The sequence below is a fragment of the Macadamia integrifolia genome, chromosome 3, assembly GCF_013358625.1.
Source record: "Macadamia integrifolia cultivar HAES 741 chromosome 3, SCU_Mint_v3, whole genome shotgun sequence".
NCBI lineage: Eukaryota > Viridiplantae > Streptophyta > Magnoliopsida > Proteales > Proteaceae > Macadamia > Macadamia integrifolia.
The window spans coordinates 24,491,326-24,511,300 of NC_056559.1; the positions used below are offsets into that span (position 1 = coordinate 24,491,326).

The 19,975-nt window shown below is 38.3% G+C and overlaps 1 protein-coding gene and 1 non-coding gene across 2 annotated transcripts; one reads left to right on the forward strand and one right to left on the reverse strand.

Annotated features, from left to right (window-relative positions):
* Nucleotides 1-10,655: 10,655 nt before the first annotated feature.
* On the reverse strand, nucleotides 10,656-10,762 carry LOC122075025. The gene has a single exon (XR_006139163.1). It is a non-coding gene; the product is annotated as a small nucleolar RNA R71 (small nucleolar RNA).
* A 2,313-nt stretch (nucleotides 10,763-13,075) lies between these two features.
* LOC122074256 lies at nucleotides 13,076-19,604 on the forward strand. The gene is made up of 2 exons (XM_042639098.1): nucleotides 13,076-13,761; nucleotides 19,517-19,604. The coding sequence occupies exons 1-2, from the start codon at nucleotides 13,076-13,078 to the stop codon at nucleotides 19,602-19,604; spliced, it is 774 nt and encodes a 257-aa protein (XP_042495032.1).
* The last annotated feature ends 371 nt before the right edge of the window (nucleotides 19,605-19,975 follow it).

Below are 19,975 nucleotides of genomic sequence, written 5' to 3' on the forward strand. Positions count from 1 at the left end.
TTGTGACCACACACAAAATTCTTGAATTTGCACTTCCAGAAAGAAAAGTTTTCTCCATTAAAGTACGGGGGTCTCAAGGCGTTCATGCCTTCTGGTGGTCCTTGGAATGTGGTCATGGTCTTTGACTCACTATTAAGACGATATAGTCTTAAATAAATTGAGCTCCCGCTCTGATACCAATTGAAATAACCTAGAGGGGGGTGAATAGGTTATACTAGTGGAATTTAACTCTTTTCGATGTATAGGTCACAAGTGTGACTACAAATTAAAAATGATGCGAAATAAATAAAATAAGAACAACCACAACACAAGATTTATAGTGGTTCAACTCAATTTGAGTCTAGTCCACTCCCTACAAGAATCCTCTTGTAAGGTATTCCACTAGTTCTCCCTTTCAGTACAGTAGGTAGGGAAGAAAACCTTTACAATCTTTTTCACGGATAAGAGTATCCTTACAAATCTCCTTTCCAGGCAGAGAGACGCCTTCACAATCTCTTTTAGAGGTAGAGAGAGACCTTTCTCTTTTTAGGATAAGAGTATCCTTACAATCCTAAATACAATCTAGAATTGTAAAAAATAGAAAATAAGAAATAGTGGAATAAGAGGAATACCTCAAGTGTGGTGCAAATGATAATGAATAATAAATGATAAGTGATGCACCTTTTGTAAAGTCCTCTCTTACGGCTTTGGCTTGCACAGGAGAGAGTAGAGGACTTTGATTAAGACTGGAGCCTCTTGTTTGGGATTTGTGTAACAGAATAACTCAAGTAGAATAACCTTCTCTAATGCTTGCAATAATGCTCTTAAAGCTCTTTCTTAATGAATAATTAATTAAGAGTGATTAGGGTATTTATAGGTGAACTTAGTAAAGCATTTTAGGTAGGGAATCAAGCTCTAACAGACATATTCTGGATATACCGATCGACCGCCATTGGTAGCCGGTCGACCGCTAAGAGCCGTTGTAGGCAATAAAATAGCCGTTGGAGTACTTCCAGACAGGCACCGGTCGACCGGGACTTTCAACCAGTCCACCGCCTATGGTCTCCGACAGGTCCAGTCGATCGGGGCTTCCAGCCGGTCGACCGCCTATGGTCTCGGATGGTTTCGGTCGACCGGGGCTTCCAGCCGGTCGACCACCAACATGACAAGCTCTGTCATACTAACCAGTCACCAGTGTTTTGACTATAAATTTTTGGTCCAACCTTGGATTGATTTGAGATCAGTTGTGTTGGAATCACAACTCAATTTCCTACAACTTCTATGAAGGTTTCATCTCCTGATACTAACTTTAAGATTCCCTAAATACCCTTGAGTTAGGTTACTGTGTGTTCCACACCACTTAGAAATTTTCCATACCTACTCAAGCATGCTCTATGGTCATTCTAATATGATGAAATGCACATGCATGAGGTGAGTGCATATAAGTATGTGGAAATTACAAATTACTTAAAAATAACTAATCTATCCTAGTGGTCTTCTTCTTCACTTGAATCTTCCATTCTTTAGCCCTTCATCTTCTTTCCTTCTTGTTTGCTGTTTCATGTCTTTAAGCTTAGCTTCATGTCTTGATTCGACCTTCGATCTTCTAAGGGTTTCTTCAAGCTAATCACACTTTAACAATCAAGTTAAAGATGTATGTTTGTTTGTTAACACCAAAACATGGCAAGGAGTGTGGACATGTTTCCCAACATCTAAATGGTATGTTGTGAGTGGATAAAGCATCATGTTCTGATACCACCGTTGTCATGCCCCATTCACATAGAACTAGACCAGTGATCGAGTTAACTCCGGTTAACCCAAAACCTGCCAGGATCATCTGATACAGTACCTCACCACAGTATGCCCACATCTAAGATAAGTGTTTAAAAGTTCAGCAGAAGGCTTAAATTACTTGTAAATATCCCCAATATATTTGATACCCAAATTGTAGCATATATCTAAGTACACATGGGTCCCCAAGCATGATATTTACATAAAAAGAATAACAATTTACATATCAAGTACACAAAGGGGAGGTCATCAAAAATCAAAAAAGGAAATCCTGTATGGTGTCATTACTGCAATCTCATAGCATAGCCCTCGCAAATGTAATAGCACCGTGCTTATACTCCTCAGGGACCCACCAATCCTCAATAGGAAACTTGACTGTGGAGCCTAACTCCTGATCTTTAAGTGGGTGACCTACAAAATCATCTAAAAGAGGTGTGCATGTGGGATGAGCTTACTAGCTCAGTAAGTGAAAAGAAAGACCACACAAACATTCACATCCATATGCACTATATGCAATGCAATTCATTTTAAATCTTATCCACCTAAACAACATTACTATGTCTTAGATTATGTGCTACTCACAGCCACAGTGAGCGTATGCCCCGGGTACAAGTCGCAAACTCCATCTCGTAATACGCCCATAGGGTTGTCGGAGAAGGCACACCATGAGTACTCAAACAAGTAAAGTATGCCAACCACTGGCTCTCAACATAAAAGTAAATGACAGAAATGTGAAGGTGTCAACCCCGACAATTTAAAAGCAGTATGATTGGCCCTCTTGAATATACCACTGAGGTTGTCAACTGTCCTAATGACCAGCCGGGCATATGTCTAACTGCCATAGTGACTCGACAACCGCGACCAATGGTTTCCCCCAAGTGATAACCCAACACCTCAACCCCTGTTGGGAAGGGTCGTAGCATAGGGAATGATAATCCTAAACCGCATGCTCCTATATGATAAAGTACGATTGCATAGTACCACCGTGTCCCATACCACGGGCCAGCAATGCACTCGTTTCCAAACTGACTATGGCATCTAGTCTAATAATGCATCATACACAGTAATCCAACCATTCATCACATAAGCACATCAATCATTTACCATTGAGAATGTAAAGCACAACACACACATAATAAATCATTTGTTTAGAATGCACAAGCAATGTGTGCGAATGGCATACGAGGATGACTAATCTACATATAATTTGTATGATGACATGGCTAGTCTAGATACAATTTAATGATGCAAAAATAAGCCTTAAAATAAAGTCAAATTTCCTCTCCCCACTTACTTGTTGGTTAGAAAAACTCACGTTCGGTACAGGTGAAATCCGGCATGAGAAATGTAAGTTTTTAGTGGAACCTTTCATAAGCGAATGAGGTTAGAATTTCACCACCTTAGGATCAAAACTAACGAGGTTTGATGTTTAAATAATGTTTAAAATCATAAAAGAAGGTTGTCCGCCCGTTTTGGGCCCATTCGGGCTCACAAATCTGACTGGTGGGCCAACAGGTGGACCAAACAGCCCACTGGTTCAACAGGCAGGTTGGAGAGCCCACTGGTCTTCGCCCACTGGTTCAACAGGCGGGCTAGATAGCCTATCGGTCCTTGCCCACCTATTGGAATTAAGGTTTTGCCCCAACATGCAGGCCCCTATAGGTGGCCTGGTTCGCCCGCCAATCTTCGCCCACCTATTGGAATTAAGGTTCTTCCCCAACAGGTGGGTAGGTTCGCCCGTCGGTCTCGCCCACCTGTTGGTGCAAAAATTGGGTTTCTCTCTTAAAACACTCCTCAACCTTGGAAAAATCAAATGGGGCTATTTCAATCACATTTTTCATACATCTAATGTCTCATATGATGATTCTAACCTAGATCTAAGATAGATTTAAGGATTGAAAAGAAATCTTACCTTCTTTGCTCAAGAACTCTTCCAAAATCCCAAAATAACCTCTTAACTCATGAAATCACCAATGCTTCTCAAATCTTGCAAACACTTCTTTAAACCTACACATAGACCATCTATTAAACCTTAGATTCATCATCTCAAGTGGGATTAATAAGATCTCCTGGAACTCTACCCAAATCAAGGGTTTCACTTGGGGTTTGGTGAAAGTTTAAAAAGTACAGCCTTCACTCACCTCAAATTGTAGGTCTCGTGTTGGGGATCACTTTTTCGGTGCCGGAATGAGAAGATCAAACCTCAGCGTCGCTTAAAATCTTTTCTTCCTCTTTTTCTTTTACTTTCTTCTTCTTCGTTCTCTTTTCTGCCTTTCTTTTCTCTCTCTTCTTTACTTTTCTCACCCACTCTTTAAGGCATTAAATGAGAAAAAGGAAAAACAATAAGTACTATTTATACTAGACAATATTTAGTAACCACATGGGTGGGTCACACTGGTGGGCGGGTTCGTCCACCTGTGACCGCCCACCTATTGTTCAAAACTTAGCCAAACAATTGAGATTTCGATGGAATTCGACTCTCAGCATGTATCTCACTCTCAGCACAAGATATATAATACGTATTCACTTTCGGATATGGCTACATACCAGCATTACCCATACATGGCCTTATGATACGTGCATGTACACGGCTTGGTACACCCGTTTCCTTTGGCACTGACTCAGACTTTTCTGGCCAACTTGTGTTCAAAGTCGCCCTTGTCATCGTGGTCCATAGGGAACCCGCCTTAACCCTCTCTGGTTCGGGTCTTGCATGGTTAAACCAGGTCAACCGTGTAAGTAAACCAAGTTTTAAAAATAGGGTATCATATGAACCCCATCCCACGATATGCCCATAGAGTTGTCAGAGAAGGCCAACTGTTGGTACCTAAAAGTAAAATGCTCACCCAGAGCTACATGAAAGTAAATTGCTCTCCCAGAGCGACATTAAAGTAAATTGCTCTCCCAGAGCAACATTAAAGTAAAATGCTCACCCAGGGTGACATTAAATTTAAAGTAGTATGATTAGCCCTCTATTATATCACTGAAATTACCGATAGGATTTTCCCAACAACTAAACCCCTATTGGGAAGGGTCGTAGCATAGGGATATGTCAATCCTAACTGCAAGCTCCTATATGAGATAGTACAACTACATAGTGCCATCGTGTCCCATACCATGGGCCACCAGTGCATTCCTATCCAAGCCGACTATGACATCTAGTCTAGCAAGCATCATGATCAATAGTTAAAATCACCCATCTCACATCACGAAACGTGAATAGGAATTTAACAATTAAAGATATAAATATGTTAAATCATAATTGAATTTCATAATATACACATCAATGCATGCAATGGCATTCAGGGATGACTAGTCTACACAATAATAAATGATGACATGACTAGTCTACAACTAAAATGACATGATGCAATGTCCTTTTCCCACTTACTTATTTGTGTACGATGATCACCCTTGGTACAAGGTAGATCCAGTGTGCGATGACGTGCATTCTAGTACAACCTATCATAATAGAGTTAGGTTTAGTATACCTCCACCTTAAGGTCATAACTAGTGAGGTTTGATGATTCCAATGTGTTTAGAATCACAATAGTAGGTTACCTGATAAATTTAGGTCCAATCAAAATTCGAGAAGTCAGATTGGTAGGTCAACCGACGGGCAGGGCACTCACCAGTCCTTGCTTGCCTGATGATCCAGGAACAATGCTTGAATCGGTGGGCTAGACCAAAGGGCAAGGCACCCACCAGTCCTAGCTTGCCTATCGAACAAGTAGCTCTGCTTGGATCGACGGGCTAAGAGCGACAGGCAAGGCATACACCAGCCCTTGCTCACCGGTCAAGCCAACAGCCCACCCAAGATAGGCTGGCACTGGATTGATGGGTCCCGTCCATTTCCAAGCACCCACCACTCGTGACTCAGGTTTTGCTGCTCTCTTTTATTTTTCATCCCACCTTGGGAAAACCATTAAGGGTCAATTCGATCGTATTTTTCACAAACCTAAGGCTCCAGATCATAATTCCAACCTAGATCTAAGGTCAATCTATGGTCTTAAGCATGGATCTTACCTCTTTGCTCAAGAACACCTCAAACCCTAAAATCCTTCTTATTAGCTCAAGAGACCAACAAAAGCTTCACAAAACTTGTAAGTCATCCTCTAAACCCTTCATAAACAACATATAAAACCTCTGTTAAACCTTAGATTCATATTCTCAAAAGATAGTATCAAGATCCTAAGGATTTCTACCCAAATTGAAGGGTTTCACTTAGGGTTTCATAAAGGCTTAAGGAATATGGACTTTACTCACCTCAAATCATAGATCTTGAGATGAGGATCGCAAATCCAGTGTCAGATTCAAGAGATCTGACCCCGGTAATGCACAACGATCATTTCCCTTCCCATTTCCTTCTTTCCTCTCTCCTCTTCCTTTTTTTTCTCTCTCTTCTTTACTTTTCTCAACTACCATGTAAAACAATAAATGAGGTGAAAGAGAAGTAATAAATGCTATCTATATTGTGGTAAAAATATCTAGTGACCAGATTGGTGGGTCACATGGGTGGGTCGACCCATCTATGACCACCCACCAGTCGGCCAGGACTTAGCCTAAGCATTGAGATTTTCGATGGGGCTCAGCTTCAACATGTATTTTTCTCCCTGTGGACTATTTATATACACACTTAGCATAAAATATGGCTACATACCTTTATTCTATGTATATGGCCTCGTGTTATGTGCAAGTGCCTGAATTCGGTATGCAGACTACCCTAGGCACTGGCTCTAGCTCATTGGGCCAACCTGAGCTAAGGATTACCCTTTCCATCAGGTTCCATAAGGTACTTGCCCCAACTCGCTCGGGTTCAGGTCCTGCAAGACCAAATCGAACCAACCGACTGAGAAATTAGACCAGGTTTAGAAAGTAGGGTATCACAACGAACCCTTTGCACCATCTTTAGGTCAACAAGGAACCAGAACACACATGGAGACACAGAAAACTCTCTTAGTCCACTACACTCACTCTCTTTTTAAATTCTGCTACCAGCTTCGGTTTCATATGAGTAACATTTCTCTTTAAACCTAGCATAACTGACTTCAGAAAGTAATCTCGTATTGGACTTCTTCTCCTAATTCCTTTTGATCTCAAATCTGAATTTCCCCTATTTATTTGGACTGTCCTTGGGATGTACGCATAAGAGACTCCGCTTGATCTCGGTTGCTTTCTCTTCCTCCTTTCTTTCTAATTTGAGTTAATAACAGCACACATCAACAGATTCCAGCAAGGCCGATTTTCTAGATGTCCATCTGAAATAAGGATTCTTTTTGGCTGGAAATATTAGAAGCTTGAGACTCCTTGCTGTCCTATATTAATAAAAACTCTTCTTGCTGCCCATGTATGAGAAGGATTACTTCCTTATTGGACTCCAGCTCTTGAAAAAATAATAGATTGCTATTTGTTTTCTTTCTATAGAGCATAGGGTATCCATGCATGACTTGGGAATCATAATCCGATTAAGATTTAAAAGATTTACCAGCTGCATATGAATTTCAGTTCCAACTAACTTGCTAAGATTTCTAGCCGAAACTGTATCAAAGATGTTGATCTGGCTATGATGCTGAACCATTATTCATAAAGAATGGCTAGACATTATGTAATGATGTTGTATTGAATCAAAGTCTAGAAGCTAACTCACCATTCCACTAATTGGCTGTCTGATTCAACAAATCAACTTGTCCCAATAACATATAACTCTCCACTCAAAGATTCCTCATATCTTTAAGAGACTAACATCTTTATAAAGTGCTGCTAATTGAAAAACCAAGTTGGTCAAAGGTTCAACTCAAATGGTATATAGAAAATAGGAATTGGTTTGGTTTGTATTGAACCACTGAACCATGATCAATCATATTTTAAATGACTGAACCAGATTAAATCCATAAGACCATACAATGTGGCTGAACTAAGATATTGAGCCCATAATACGAAAATTGACCCATCAAGGGTTTAATTATTGAATTACTTGAATTGAAGATGAACCATGTAGTTATCTTGGCACTTGTGTTGACACCAATTACAATAAGACGTGTTGCAATATGATACTCAACACATAGATAACAAAACCAAATCTGAAATTGCTCGGCCTGGAGAAAACAAATCTTGAAGAGCAACTTGAACTTGAAAAGAAATGCTTCAAAGCTTGGTTCTTGTTACCTAGATCTAAGACTTGAACTAGAGACTTAAAATTATTACAACTTGAATAACATGAACCATAAAAATAAAAGACATTGCATTAATTAAATAAAACCAATTACAAAAGTGCTCAATGCAAAAGCAAAGAAGAACTAAAACTAGAACTCGAGCATAATGAAACCTAGAGAAGAAAAGAGGAAGAGAGAAAACCCTAAAAAGGGAAGTGCGCCCTCTCCTCCTTTGGTTGATTCTCTTATATAGTGAAGAGGGGAATTTTAGTTTCCTAAAAATTGGGATTTTGGACAATCGATTGTGATGAGGTAGAGGGGAGGAGAGAAGAGAAAAAAGGAGAAAAAATAGGGGATAAAAGAGGAGAATGCCCAAGGTAGATTTTCTAAGATTGTTTGTGAGGAGGTGAGGGGAGAGAATGGAGAAAAGAGAAAAAATAGGGAAGAGAAAAGATCTCCACGATTTTTCTTTTTGCTTCCTTTTTTTTCTTTTTTTCCTTTCTTATTTTTTCTCTCTTTTCTTCAAACTTGTGCAAACCCTTTTGGTCGAACTTCTCCTCTTTCTTTGATTGATTTGGACATCTTCTAATTTAATTTGAAATTTCATTCATGCCCCTTGTCTTTAAGTAGGTGGAAAATAAGAGATCTTCAACCCAATCTCTAAAAAAATAGGAGATCTTGTGTTCCACTCCTAAAGGAGAGAGAAAGTGGCTCCTAATGTGGGTCCCTTCTACTTTGTTGACATCTGGAATATTCTCTTGTACCTCTAGGACAGTTCCAAAAGTGCTAGGCCTACATCTCAGTTCTCTTCAAGTCCATTATTTTTTTTCTGGCCTGAAAAGAATAATCACGTGTATTAGTGTCAAAATGAATGTATATTTTTAATGCAACACATCCATCTTGCTTAGAATTTCATCCTCTTCATAGCCATAAAAAGAAATGGGATCTCTTTACTTGTAAAATTGGAGATATGGCACCTAATAGTCCCTAAGGCCTTGTAAATGCAAAACTTGCAAAAAGAAAGAAAAACTCAAGGTAGCTCCATTCTAAGTATGTAAAAATGCATGCTTTACTACCTAAGATTTTACACATAAATGTACTCATCAAGCATAAGTTTTTAAATTCAAATTTTTCTTCTCCAAGCATAGCAATTTCAGATTTGGTTTATTCCAGATCTGGTTTTCAGAGCTAGTTGTATTTCAAATCAAACAAGAAACAACAAGTTTTAATTCAAGTGTGGAAGTACAGGTAGGTAGGCTTCTTCATAAGTCTTCTCACCCCCTCTCATTCCCTCTTCTTGCTACCCATTCATTCTTAACTTAGGTTTTTAATTTGAGTTTTACTTTATTGTTTTTCCTTTCCCCCAAAGTTCTTGGCTAGACAATGCGTTGGCTTTGCCCCTCCTAGCCATAGAACCATCCTTTTATTGCCTTTAGTTTTATTTATTTACTTTGCCTCCCTTTCCCTAAAGCTAAGTAGTGAAGCCCTTGTAAGAGTTACTCTCTAGTCAAGTAGGGAAGCTCATACTAATTGTGGTGCATCTCTCGAGCTAAGTAGAGAATCCTACTTGTGTACCTCTCTCTGGCTCTGTCCCCTTTATTTCTGCTGTTACTTTATTTATTTTAGTTTAGCACTTTTTCTTTTACCTTTACTTTATTGCTTTTTTATTTCAATACTTCTAGTTATTTGCTTTTTATCTGCGTGGTTTGAAGTATTTAAATTCTTAGATGTGTTAGTTAGGACGCTTTTAAATGCATTTGTTTTAGGGCGGTAGTTAGAAGTAGATTTTCATAATTAATCGATACACTTTCACGTCACTAAAAGAAGCCAAAAATAAAGTGGTTGCTCTCCTTATGTGCGACCTATAGCTACACTGATCCATAAGCTTGCGGTTACTTTTAAATCTCAAACAAGTTTTTGTGTCATTGCCGGGGAGACAGTTCCATGTTATTTTTTGCCTTTTTTTAGTAAATCGGAGCACTTTATTTTCTTTTTCTTTTTCTTTTATCATTTATTGAATTCTTGAGAAGAACAACTTGCAATAATAGTTGCATTGGTGGAGATCACGAAGCTTCACAGTATGGTAAAGACAGGTTTCTCCCTGTAGCAGTACCTCAGGAATCGAGCAACCCCAAATCCCTGCCTGTAAGCTCACAAAAAGCCAAAAAAAAAATAATAAAAAAAAAAATTTCCATTCTTTTGTGCTTATGATTAGTCTTATTCTAGTTGTGGGTAGTTTTCTGTTGCATGAGTGCTAGGTGGGTACGTAATACTGAGAATCGATTAGAAAGAAGAGATCCAACAAGTAGTGACCCTATACGTATACTCTCATCAATACCTTTTAATATGGAAGACCAATAGCAAAACCCTCCACCTAAATCTCTGAAAGATAGGTTCTACCCTACTAGAGCAGCCCAACCTTCCTGCATAGTTCTACCACAAACCCAGGGCAATAATTTTGAGCTCAAATCTTAGTACATCACTATGTTGCCTCACTTTCATGGGCTGACCTCTGAGGGTGCATACCTATTTCTAATGGAATTTGAAGAGGTGTGTGTTCTAATTAAGATCCAACAGCTTTCTGATGATGCTGTTAAGCTTAGGTTCATCACATTTGCATTAAAAGACCAAGCTAAGAAGTGGTTGTATGGGTTACCCATAAATTCCATAACCATATGGGAACAATTCACGGTTTTTTTCCTCAAGAAGTTTTTTCCAACTCACAAGACCAATAAGCTTAGAAGTGATATCCTTGTGTTTAGGCAAAAGCCTAGTGAATCCTTTTCCAAACTTATGGAGAGATTCAAGGATCCACTTCAGGAATGCCCTCACCATGGCCTAGACTTATGACATTTATAACAAATAATTTATGAGGGTATTGATTACCCAACTAAACAAATGATAGTCTACGTGCCCTGGGGGATTCACATCCTTTATAGATGAAGGAAAGGTATAGGAATTCTTACTTGACTTAGCTGACAAAATCCGTGAGTGGGAATCAACCCAAGAAAGTTAAAGAACCATAGGAGTTAAAGGATATTTTGTGGATGAGTTAGTAGACAAGGAATCCCACTTGGATATCCTAATCAAAAGGATTGAGTCTATTGCTCCTAAAGAGCCATCTTCAGTCAATTTGGTTAAGATGTGCGTTTGGTGCTAGTCCTCCGGACATATTATAGAAGAATGCCCCAACACCTCTGGGGGCACTTCCAATGATGGTGGTAATGCCTTATATCAGAATAATCCATGTAGTAACACTTATAATCCAAGATGAAGAAATCACCCAAATTTCTCCTGGAACTAGAGCAACCGAGCAGGTCCTTCCAATTTCCATAATCAAAGTCAACCTGGACCCTAAAGGCCTCCTTTTACACAACAGCTATTTACCTAAAATACTTTTTCTAGGCCAAATGTAGGACCTCGGGCTAGTTTCCCTAGGCTCCCTCTCCTATCATCTTATCAACAACCCCCTGGGTTTACCAACACTAGAGAGGCAAGTAGATTGAGTGACTTGGAAAAAAATATGGCCCTTCTTATGATAAGTCATCAAAATCTTATCAGAGAACTCACTCAAGTTGTCTCAATTTTGCATGAGAGGGAGAAAGGAACATTGCCCAGTCAACCAAAGTCTAACACTAGGCATCAGCCTATTAGTTCACAAGCACCAACTAATGCATCATTGAATGTAGTACAAGGTCAAACCCAACAAGGGCCCTCCAACTAATGTCATGTTGTTTATGCCCTTAGGAGTGGCCAAGAGTACGAACAGAGTGCTCCTAAATCTTCCCTATCTATTACTTCTGTTAACTCTCATTCTATTGAGGATACAAGTGTGTCTCTTGTTTCAGGTTCGTCTGATGAACCTAAAGTAACTGAAGATGATTTGCTTGAGAAAACCAAAAATTATTTTGAAAAAGAGCAAAACCCTAACAGCCCTTATGTTCCCCCTGTCCCCTTTCCTAATCACTTGGTAAACAAAAGGAACACTGCTTCCATAGACAAGATATTAGATGTCTTCAAAAAGGTAGAAGTAAACACCCCTCTTTTGGATGCCATTTCCCAGATCCCCACCTATGTAAAGGTCCTAAAATATTTTTGTACTCACAAATGTATCACTAGTGTGTCTAAAAAGGCATTCTTGGTAGGTAACATTAGTTCCATAATTACTCAGCCTATAGCCGCCAAGTATAAGGATCTAGGGAGCCCTACCAGCTTGTGTTATAGGCAACACCTACATTGAGCATGCCTTACTTGTTCTTGATGCAAGTATGAATATTTTACCTTACCATGCATATAAGAAACTAGGATTGGGAGAATTGAAAGCCACTGGAACTACTATTCAGTTGGCCAATAGGTCTGTTAAGATTCCTAAAGGGATGGTTGAGGATGTCTTACTTAAGGTGGGGTAATTTATTTTTCCTATTGATTTCATTGTATTAGACACTCAACCATTTGCCAACATTTAGGATCAAATCCCAATCATTCTTAGTAGACTGTTCCTTCCCACCAGTAGTGCCATAATCAATTGTAACGGTACCATGAAACTTTCTTTTGGCAACACTTCTGTAGATTTTAATGTCTTTAGATTGGATAGCAACCAAATCCCTATAAGGAGGAAGTTCATATGCTCTAAGAATTTCTAAATTCAATTAAGACTTATTTTGATATTGAGTGTATGGAACAATTGGGTGAATTTGATGAGCGAATTATGTTTGATGTTTGGAGTCTCCAACCACCTATAGAGCGCATTAGACCCTTATCTACCTTAATGCCTAAGCCTTCTGTTGTTGAACCCATAAGCTTGAGTTGAAGGAGTTGGCCTCCAATCTTAAGTAAGGATCATACTTTTCCAGTCATAATTGCTTCTGATTTGACTTCAAGTTACGAGGAGGAGTTAATTGAGCTTCTAAAGGAAAATAAGGAAGCCATAGAATGGACCATGGCTGACATCAAAGGAATTAGCCCTTCTATTATTCAACATCATATTCACCTCATTGAGGGGTCCAAACCTTCAACGGAACCCCAGAGAAGAGCTAACCCAGTGAGGAAGGAAGCCATTCAAAAAGAAATACTTAAATGGATGGATAACGGGATCATTTATCCCATTTTTTTACAGGGGCAAGCATTTTTGCAATAGATCATTTGAGACCCTCATGAAGAAATATGGGATCACCCATAGGCTGGCTATACCCCATCATCCTCAAACTAGTGGCCAGGTTGAGGTATCCAATTGGCAGATTAAGCAAATATTGAAAAAGACTATCAACCCTAATCGCAAGGATTGGTCTTTTAGACTTGTGGATGCCTTGTGGTCTCATAGAAATGCATTCAAGACTGATCTTGGACAATCTCCTTACCGCCTTGTGTATGGGAAGGCATGCCATCTTTCATTTGAATTAGAACATAGATCCTTTTGGGCTATAAGGAGCCTAAATTTTGATATGCCTACTGCTGGTACTCATAGCAAATTCCAAGTAGCTGAGTTGGAGGAGCTTCGCCATGATGCCTATGACAATGCTAGGATTTATAAGACAAAAACCAAGGCTTCTCATGGTAGACACATCCTTAGGAAGTCTTTCACACCTAGTGATAAGATTTTTCTTTACAATTCTAGGTTGCATATTTTTCCAAGTAAGTTGAGATCTCGTTGGGATGGTCCTTATATTGTCCAGACTATTTTTTCTCATAGTGCTATTGAGGTGTTGAACCCTAGCACAGGTGCAAATTTCAAGGCCAATGGTCAACAGTTGAAGCCCTTCATTGAGTTGTCATCTTCTGCTCTAGAACAGGTCATGTATGTCCATGAACCTTTTTACACAAATGACTTAATTTTACCCAGGTATGACCCCCTTGCATTGTCTTTGCTTTAATTATTTCCATGTATTGAGGATATTGCATGACTTAAGTGTGGGGGAGGGAAACCAATTTCTTTTTGTTTATTTTTTTCCCCTTCTGTTGGTGTTTGCTTTTCTTTTTGTTTTTAAGCTTGCTAAGGATGAAGTCCTACTTTGGTTTCGGGTAATGATCATACCATTCAGTTGCTTGATATATGAAAGTAATAATTTTGATTAAGGTACCCATCTTGAATGCATAAAAACCCTATTGAGAAAAAAGAAACAAGCTTGTGTCTTGAGGTGGGACTCTCCATTGAAAAATAAGAAACCTTTGTTTTACGGTGTTGGACTCTATATAAGTCTATGGGTTCCTTGTACTTTTGATTCGGAGTTGAGACTTTATTTTTAGATTGGCATGAGTAGATAAATACACAATTTTAAATGAAGTGTGGAAAGTGATATAAAAGCTAATTTCCTTGGAACTAGACTGGGCATTACGCCTCAGGAAGCACGGTGTCTTGATCGAAACTCTTAGGGAAAAATTTTCTGAAAGTACTCTGCCATCACTGTCTATGTGGGCATATGCAAAAAATGAAGCTACATAGTAACTTGGGTGTCTGATGTTTGCTCCAACATGTCATTCAAGCCAACAGTAGTGGAGTAGGATAGAGTTTATTATAAAAAAAAAAAAAGAGAAAGAAAACAACGCAACAGGAAAGTATGTGCAAATGTCATCAATGCTTTGGTAACATATTTGGTAAAAAATACTCCGACGCCTTAGTCCTTGGTTCCTTATTACTTCACAAGTGGTTTTGCCTTAGGATAAGGATATTTTAGAAGAGACAAGGTGAGTTCTGAATTAAGAAATATGCTAGTGCCTGAAATTCTTATGGGGTAATTAAAATTCAAGTGTGGGGGTACCTAGATCAAGTGTAAGAGGAATTATCTTTGCTCCGGATCGGTATGACCCTTATCTTTAGCCAAGGTTAGGATTTGTTTTTCTGAATTTTGGGTGTATATTCGCTGCAAACACCCACTAGACACAACTCTTCCTCTAGGGATGACCTAAAGATTTAAAGGCTTGTTGCACATGCTAAGTGCAACTATGCTTCCTATGAAAGTGAGTTAAGTTTTTGTTGTTTACTTTTTACTCTTTCTTTTTCTTGAGGACTAACAAAGTCTAAGTGTGGGAGAATTCTGAACATTTATGTATGAAATCTTAGGTACTAAAGCATGCATTTTTACATATTTAGAATGAAGCTACCTTGGGTTTTTCTCTCTTTTTACAGATTTTGTATTTTAAAGACCTTAGGGATTATCGGGTGCCATATCTCCAATTTTACACATTCTGTTTCTTTTCATTGCTACAAAGATGATGAAATTTTGAGCAAGATTGACATGTTGTATTAAAAGTACACATTCGTTTTGGCACCCATACAAATGATTATTCTTTTCAGGTCAGAAAAAGAATAATGGACCAGAATAGAACCGAGATGCAGGCCCAGCCCTTTTTTTTCTCTCTTTTTGGAGATTTTGTGAAGATTCTCTCTCCTATTTTTCCACTTAAAGATCAAGGGCATGGATGGGATTTCCCAATAAATTAGATGATTGTCCAAGCAATAGAAATTCGTCCAGAAGGGTTGTGCTTAAGTTTGAAGAAGAGAGAGAAAAAAAAAGGAGAAAAAATAGGAAAGAGAAAGAAAAAAAGGAAATAAAAATCAAATCGTGGCTATCTTTCCTTTTCTCTCCTACTTTCTTTCCTATTTTCTCTCTTCTCTACCCTCCACCTCATCAAAATTGTCCAAAGGACCCTAACTTGGACATCCTCCTCTTCTCTCCTCCCTCCACTTCAGCACTTTTGATCTCAAAAGATCTCACCTACCAATTGAGATTTCCCCCAATTAGGAAACCAAAACCGTTAGACCCTCTCCCCTATTCCCTTTAAATAAAAATCATACAAGAGGGGAGAGGGTGCACTTCACTTTCAGGGTTTCCTTTTCTCTAGTCTTTCTCTAGGTTTTCTCTAGTTCTTCTTCTAGTTTTCTTCTTACTTTTTGGTTTAAGCACTTATGTAATGGATGTTTATTTAATGAATGCAAGTTTTTTTTTTATGTATATTGTTCATGGTATTCAGTTGTACTTTTACTTTTTAGTTCTAGGCTTAGTTTTAAGAGACAAGAACCAAGTGTGGAGCACAAGTTTTCAAGTTTAGATATATCTTCTCTAGGCCTACCAATTTAAGATTTGGTTTACTCTAGATCTGATTTTTAAGGCTGGTAGTATTTCAAATCAAACAAGAAGCAACAAGTTTTTATTCAAGTATGGAAGTATAGGTAGGTAGGCTTCTTCATAAGTCTTCTCACCCCCCTCTCATTCCCTCTTCTTGCTACCCATTCATTCTTAACTTAGGCTTTTAATTTCATTTTTACTTTATTGTTTTCCCTTTCCCCCAAGGTTGTTTGCTAGACGATGCGTTGGCTTTGCACCTCCTAGCCATAGAATCATTCTTTTATTGCCTTTACTTTTAGTTATTTACTTTGCCTCCCTTTCCCTAAAGCTAAGTAGTGAAACCCATGTAAGAGTTACTCTCTAGTCAAGTAGGGAAGCTCAGGCTAAGTAGAGAGACCTACTTGTGTGCCTTTCTTTGGCTCTGTCCCCTCTATTTCCACTATTACTTTATTTATTTTAGTTCAACACTTTTTCTTTTACCTTTACTTTATTGTTTTTATTTCAAAACTTTTAGTTATTTACTTTTTATTTGTGTGGTTTGAAGTATTTAAATTCTTAAATGTGTTGGTTAGGACGATTTTAGATGCATTTGTTTAGGGCGGAAGTTAGAAGTAGATCACTGTAATTAATCGATACACTTTCACATTACTAAAAGAAGCCAAAAATAAAGTGGCTGCTCTCCATGTGTTCAACCCATAGCTACACTGATCCGTACGCTTACAATTACTTTTAAATCTCAAATAGCCCATGGTACCCGAAACACACCTCGGCCACACGGTGCCACAGACCGTCAATTTTACATCCAACATCAATCATCAGATCATACTATGCATCCACAATTCATGATATCATTCATTTTAATAGATCATGCGTTAAACCAAATTTCATATACTTCTATCCATAGCACTGAAAACTACCGTAGTATATTCAACAAAAAGATAAGAAATTACAAGCAAGCATATCAAGCATAACTGTATACAACAACAACAAATTCCGCAAGGAGTAAGAATTACAACAAACATGACATGCACGACAAAGCATATGAATTACAACAAAAACACACAAAACAAAAAAAAACCCATCACCTGGATTTCTATGTCTGAATTCTTCACTTATTTCTTATCCTAGCATATCCTCGACAGATCTGGTTACTGGATTCCTAGTTAACAAAGTACATTTACATATAGGTCAATTTATTAGCATATTTATCCCTAAAATATTCTCCCAAGATTCCATTAAATTCTATGTTCAAGTCCAGCCATAACTGAATTCTTTCCTATTTAGCTAAAAGGGCATTCATTCAACCCACACAACCATTTGATATATTTTTGGGTTACTAGGCTGGTTGTACAAATCCCCAATCTTTATCCAACTCCTTGGATATGCTAAGGTAGCTTTTACCCCCAAAATTACTTGCATTAGTATGTTAGGGGTAAAAAGGTCATTTTCCTCCTATATGTTCTCACTCCTTCTTTGCTAACATTTCTTCTCTTTTATCAAGCCATAACTCATTGGTGTAATCTATTCTTATCACTTAATTAATTAGGAACATTACTGGACAGTTTGGACTCAAGTATAAATAAGTGAATCCAAAAATTCCGTTCTGTCAGGCCCTAACAAGCCAGCCTGTCAACCTGGAACTCTCCAGCCGGTTAGAATGGTCAGAATGGGTTCTGCTATTCTGCTCTGCAGACACATTTTTGATAACAGAATTTTATTCCAGTGATCTCCACTCTTGGAAACATGTTTATACTCCATAATTACATCAAATTAAACTATTGTCCTACTCAAATTAGATTCTCATGCTTTACATTAATTTCCAGAACGTTACTTTAACCCAGATTTGTTTTCCAGAAAAGAACACTTATGTATTTTCTGTCCTAGGTGAAATTAACACCATGCATGAGTGATTCTCACCTTCAATTTCATTTTAATTTACCCATTTTGAAAAAACCCCATGAATTTGGGTTTCCAAGAACAGTAGGATAATGAATTGATTCTTCATTGAAGCTCATGAGTGAGGGTTTTTACTAGATGAAATAAACCCTGAATCCTACAACAATCTCTTTTACTAATTCCATCAATTAACTGACCTTAGTCCCAACCGATTCTCATACTAGCTTACTTCATAAAGTGGAGGTCAGATTCTAACCGTCTTATGCTTCTTGAGACATACATGAAGCTGATCAGCAGTCCTTCACTCCAATCTTCAGCTGGATCGAGACCATGGAAAAATCTTCTTGATGTGGAGTGCAAAAGATGCTTGCATGCATCCATAGCAGCAGCCATGGCTGCAGGAACAGCAGCCGTAGCAGCCACATGCAGCAACAAGGAGAAGTTGTTGCACTTCTCTTCTTCTTCTTTCTTCTTTCTCCTTCCTTCCCTTCTTCTTTTTCCTTTTTCCTCTCCTTCTTCTCTTCTTCAATTTAATTTCTGTTCTCAACAATATTTAGGAGAGGAAAACCCACTCTCCCCTCCAATTTATAGGCTAAATAGACTTAGGTGGCTGGACAAATTTTTATAAAACTCTATTTTCTTCCTATCTCTTTAAATTTTAATAACTTAAGATAGAAAATGTGTATTGATAGGAAACCACCTATGTAATTACCCCCAAACACTCCTCTATTTATGGTAAAAAGTGGGTGGAAAACCCCTTTCAAATGGTTGGGCCCACAAAAGAAAAACAAAATTTCTGGGCATTCTGTCCCTAGGATTGGCAGGCCAGTTGGATAGAACCTCTCCAGCCAGTTATGCCCAGTCTAGCCTTTGCTGTCCAACTTCTACCCCAGTTTTACCCACCTTATGTAGGACCCTTTCCACTAGTATGGGCACTCTCAAGCCCCTTTTAATACCTTTCTTAAGATCCCCACTTCTTTCTCTCTCACCTACACTATCAATTATAAATTTCTTTCCACCAAATACCCTTCTCTTATAAAATTTCCATTTCTAAGGCCGGGGTTCTAAAATCAGGGTGTTACAATAGACTCGTAACTTGCAACTATCTTGTAACTTTGGATCCCGACGTGCTAGGGAGGGCTGGCACTAATACAAATGATTGACTTAGTAATGAATCTAAGAAAAGTTGCCTAATCAAATGGACTCATATGGTATCATGTAACTATTGTGGAGCATGCATTGCATCATTTGTTTGCTTGTGTTTCCCTGCACATCCCTCACTGGGCTTGTGAAGCTCACCCTATATGGATTCTTCTTTTAGATAGTGGAACAGGTGCTGAGGCAGGATTAGATTTTAGCGACGGTTGTGAGGTTCGTGTCTATGAGGCATATGGAAACTGCTGGATTTTGCTTCTGCTTTTTAATTAATTCTTTTGATGTAAATATGAATTATGTAAGATGTAATTTTTATACCTGTGGGTTGTTATTAAATGGGTCTTATATACTTGTAACTTATCATTTGGTGAATCAACAATAATATGGTAAATGTATGATGATTTTATGTGTACTCTGATTTTAGTTGTGATTTTGGTGGTATTTATGGATTAAGTTACTGCATCTGTGATCCTGGTGAAGGTTAGCTATTGAGAATTCAGTGTTGTACCTTGATCTATCAGAGGTGGGGTGTGATAGAGTGGTATCAGAGTGTGATGCTCTAACTTAATCTACAAATGCACAAGATCTTCGGATATTCTGGTGGTGATTAGAATTTAATTAAAAACTTTAAGACAAGTGCATAAATTATAGTTCACACCATAAGAGACTAGCCTAGGTGCAAAATTCGTTCATTGACAATAATATAAAGAGCATAAATCTTATGTCCTTTAAAATAATCAAGAGGGAGGTTAATAGGTTATGCTAGTGGAAATTCATTCTTTTTGAAATAATATCCCCAAGTGTGATTGCAAATTAAAATGTTATGGAATAATTAAAATAAACACAATCACACAATACCAAGATTTATAGTGGTTCGACTCAATCCAAGTCTAGTCCACTCCCTACAAGAATCCTCTTGTAAGGTATTCCACTAGTTCT

Excerpts from the sequence above, each read along its gene's own strand:
- LOC122074256 (XM_042639098.1), top strand. The coding sequence starts at position 13,076 with ATGAAGAAATATGGGATCACCCATAGGCTGGCTATACCCCATCATCCT. Across the intron at positions 13,762-19,516 it reads AATGACTTAATTTTACCCAG|GTTAGCTATTGAGAATTCAG; the intron begins GTATGACCCCCT and ends ATCCTGGTGAAG.